The 1,605-nt window shown below is 73.3% G+C and overlaps 1 protein-coding gene across 1 annotated transcript in view; it reads left to right on the top strand.

Moving 5' to 3' along the window:
- CTSD (cathepsin D) overlaps positions 1 to 1,067 on the top strand; it is a 12,788-nt gene extending 11,721 nt beyond the window's left edge. The window contains exon 9 of the mRNA XM_039840383.1: positions 769 to 1,067. Within this exon, the coding sequence (XP_039696317.1) occupies positions 769 to 1,067 (299 nt within the window). The remainder of the gene's footprint in view (positions 1 to 768) is intronic.
- Positions 1,068 to 1,605: the final 538 nt, after the last annotated feature.

The raw sequence follows: 1,605 nt of genomic DNA, 5'->3' as shown, positions 1-1,605 counted from the left end.
TCCGTGGGGCTTTGCCACGATGGGGGGTACCACTGGGACTTCTGCAGGATGGAGTTCAGTTGGGACGACGAGTTGGGGACCAATGAGAGAGACCGAGCCTGGGCATGGTGGGCTGGATGGAGGGGCCAAGGCTGCGAGGGCGGCACAGGGCAGGTGGCCTGGGGGTCGGACCACCCATGGGGGACAGGTCTCGTGGGACTGGCCAGGCTTGCAGAGAGGTGGGCCGGTGAGTGGACGGAGCTCCAAGGAGGCAAATGTCACTGGGGCTTGGAGGAGGACATCCAGCCGCATGGCCAGGGGGGCCACTCGGTGAGAGGCCTGGACTTTGTGGGGCTCGGGGGCTCGGGGTTGGGGTCAGATTTGGGGAAAGGAGGGGCAGGGTCTCCGAGGCTCAGCGGGGAGAGGGGGCTTTAAGGGTGGCCTCAGGGGCAGGGGCGGGACAGGACTGGGCTGGGGCGGGCACCAGGGTGGGCTTGGTGAGGTGCCCGGCCCAGGGGGAGACAGCAGTGGCGGACCTGAGGGTTGCGAGGGGTCAGACACTCAAGAAGGACCTGGGCCTGTGAGGGCCTTGGCGGGGGCAGGGTGTGCAGGAGGAAGGGACTCTCTGGGGACCCGCTGGAAGGGCGCGGCGGGGGGACCAGCTCCACATAGGCCTGGGGCTGAGCGAGGGGGAGGGGCGGGCAGTGGACTGGGGTCCGAGCGACGGGTGGCATGGGCACGCAGCCGGACGCTGCCGGGGCCCATCCCTGGCCATCCCTGCTCCCCCAGGGTCCGGCTTCCGGCCGGCGCCCCGGCCCGCACCCCGCCCGCAGGAGGAGGCGGGAGGCGGCTGTCCCCGCCGCCGCCGTGAGTCAGGCTTGGGCTGCAGCCGCGCCGCCCGGGCTGGCGCTGCGGAGGGAGCGCAGGCAGCGGGGGAGGCAGCGCCGCCGGCCCGCGCCCTCCCCGCCCGCCGCCCCGCGCCCTCTCCGCGCGCCGGGGTCGGGCCGCCGGGAGCGGAGCGGCTGGACCGACCGGGACCCGCGGGACGGCGGAAGGACGCGCGGACGGAGCGCAGGGGTCGCGCGTAGGTGAGGGCGCGCCGACCGGGGCTGCGGCAGACGGGCCGGGCCGGGGGCCGCGGGGCCTCGCCGCAGACGCTCCAGGGTGGCGCAGGGCGCGGGGGCCCTTGCCGCCTCGTTGGAGAGGTGCTCGTTTCGCAGAGTGTCATTGTGCGTGTTTGTGGCACGGAGCGGGTGGCTCCCTGCGAGCGCGCGCGCTTGGGGTCCCGGGCGCCGCTTTTGGCGGCGGTTGGGGGCGGGGGCGTTGCGCACGAGTTTGGAGCCCCCCCCCCCAGACGCCGTGGTCATCCTCTGGCGACCGTGTCTGAGGGTGGCATCTCTGAGCGCTGGGGTGTGCCTGGGGTCTGGAGTGGTGGTGTTGGCGTTTGTGGGCGACGTGTCAGTGGGGGTCAGGCTGCAGGTGCCCCAGACAGCTCTGCCCCCTGCCACGCCGTGCCCGAGGCCGGGTCTGCTGTGCTGCGCTGCGCCGGCGGGCCGCGGTGCTGTCCGTTCTGTTTATTGAAGCAGCGTGTCAGTGGGGGCCTTGCTGGGTGTGTGTGTGGGGGGG

This window comes from Pteropus medius, unplaced genomic scaffold (assembly GCF_902729225.1).
Source record: "Pteropus medius unplaced genomic scaffold, Ma_sr-lr_union100, whole genome shotgun sequence".
Lineage (NCBI taxonomy): Eukaryota > Metazoa > Chordata > Mammalia > Chiroptera > Pteropodidae > Pteropus > Pteropus medius.
Note: the sequence above shows the minus strand (reverse complement) of the source record. Positions and strands in the feature narration are given on the sequence as shown.